Below are 2,043 nucleotides of genomic sequence, written 5' to 3' on the forward strand. Positions count from 1 at the left end.
CTAGCAGTGAATTCACAACAGTAGCATTATTCATGAAAAGGCATGTGGTGACATTATTGCCTTATAGCTGTCATAGGCTACGTGTAGTGCTGTTTTAGTTGGTTTTGTTATTTCTTGCACTGCTTTTAGAAAGAGATTTTGATATGTTGAAAAAAGGGATTTTTATTTAAAGGAGGTTATTGGAGAGTATTATTTAGGAATTCATATAGAAGTCTAGGTGTCGGTACTGATATAGGTATCCCAATGTTTTTCAATGGTACCCAGCCCTGTCTAGGTTCTTGGCCACACTGAGCCTCTGACGATGGCCAAAAGTCTGGTTTCTGTATGAATATAATGAGCCTGAAGGTTGTTTCTTGTTTTGCAGGGAGTATCTGGGGAAACAGCTGCAGTCCACAGAACAGGCCACCCCAGCCGTAGCTGCCAGAAGCTGAAGAGTATGATTGCATAAGTGGATGTTGTGTGAATGTCAATTACAGCTCCATTATGAATATGTGTGAAACTTAAAAAAAGAAAGAAAAGATTATTTGATGCTCTTTAGTTGATATACTGTATTTGTGTCCTTAAAATCCTTCGACAACTGGACTGCTACCCAAGACTTAAAGCCCTGGTCAGTAAGTGCTCACACAGCACCATGGCTGCTTTAGAACTAGCTCTGAGTAATGATAAATGTATATATGTGTACATTTCATCAGGTAATTGACATTCGTTTGTTGCAGAATCAATAACTAGCAGAAACTGCTCCTAGCGGCTCACCTTTCCCTGTGTAAAACTGTGTGTCTTCATGAGGTGAACTAAGTGGTTTCCAGAGTAAATGATATTCAGTGTTATTTATGTCTTGTGTGTAAAAAAAAAAAAAAAAAAGATATGTATTCCAATAAAGACTTTAACGTGTATTTTGAGTGTTGCTATACATTCCCTGCATCTTACTGTGGACGTTCAATTAAATGGACATTAAAAAGACCGTCTTCCACTGAAAGACATCTAAGCATCAACTCCCACACGGAAAGAACCTCTAAATAACTTCTTCATTCATTTCTTTTGCAGGGTTTTTGTGCATTTAGGGCATGAGAACAAGACAGGATGAAATTGAACTTATTTGCTCTTGATCTCAGGGGTTGGCAGATAGATAGATTGGTCTGGGGCTGCTATAGTCTCTTACAAATAGTTTTTGTATATTGTAATCCTTCAGTATCACCACTGCATGAATCATTTCTCTCGGGCGAGAAGCGCACAACCTTTGATTCACATGTAAAGCCTGAAAAAAAGAAAGTGAGGCTTCCCACACACCTTTGGGAATTCAGAAGCGGTGCAGAGAGATTGGGTTTGACTTGAGTGCACGCTGCTGGAACACACTTGATGAATCCGCCGTGTGTGTCCCTGGCTGGCCCTCTGTCCTCACGCAGCGGTAAGAGAGAAGAGCACACTGACATGTACTGACGCACGGCACCTGAGAGGCACTTCACACACATGCTACGACAGTAGGTGGGATGGTGCTGCCTTCACCCTGAGTAGGCTGTGATCTGTTTAGTTCAAGGCTGCTTCACACCTTGTAGACAACATCTTTCTGGGACGTCCATGCACATTTAAAAATGGCAACGGCCAGGCCCATTTGGCACGTGTTAAAACAACATGAATGTGTAATCAGAGAGTGCAGATGCTAAGCTGGCCTCCCTGCAATCCAGACCCGTCTCCCATTGAAAATGGTGGGGGCAGGGTTATCCATCAGTTTCATATTAGTACAATTAGGCACTCCAAAAGATCACCTGTTGAGATTACAGCACTTCCTTCACTGCTGTGTTCACGGTCCAAATCCAAATTGTGCAGTTAGCTGTCGCAGGCAGCACGCGCACATGCCAATTAAGCACAAGGATGGGACGGCTAATTGATTCAGATTGAATTCATGATTTAAATACATTAAGCAAAATAATTATTGTTTTTTAGAGACATAAGACTAAGGGTTTTAAGTCAGTATCTGTAGCATGATACGAAAGATTAAACTGTAATGTTTTGTTACAGGAAAAAGTAATTACATGGCTGTAGCGC

At 41.3% G+C, this 2,043-nt stretch overlaps 1 protein-coding gene across 4 annotated transcripts in view; it reads left to right on the top strand.

The window, feature by feature from the left end:
* Positions 1–893, top strand: part of atp6v1h (ATPase H+ transporting V1 subunit H) — a 45,066-nt gene extending 44,173 nt beyond the window's left edge. For all 4 annotated transcript variants that reach the window (XM_017719657.2, XM_017719660.2, XM_017719658.1 and 1 more), the window contains one exon: positions 365–893. In XM_017719657.2, coding sequence (XP_017575146.1) covers positions 365–431 — 67 coding nt within the window. In that variant the 3' untranslated portion in view covers positions 432–893. The remainder of the gene's footprint in view (positions 1–364) is intronic.
* Positions 894–2,043: the final 1,150 nt, after the last annotated feature.

The sequence above is a fragment of the Pygocentrus nattereri genome, chromosome 2 (genome assembly GCF_015220715.1).
Source record: "Pygocentrus nattereri isolate fPygNat1 chromosome 2, fPygNat1.pri, whole genome shotgun sequence".
NCBI classification, from domain to species: Eukaryota; Metazoa; Chordata; class Actinopteri; order Characiformes; family Serrasalmidae; genus Pygocentrus; species Pygocentrus nattereri.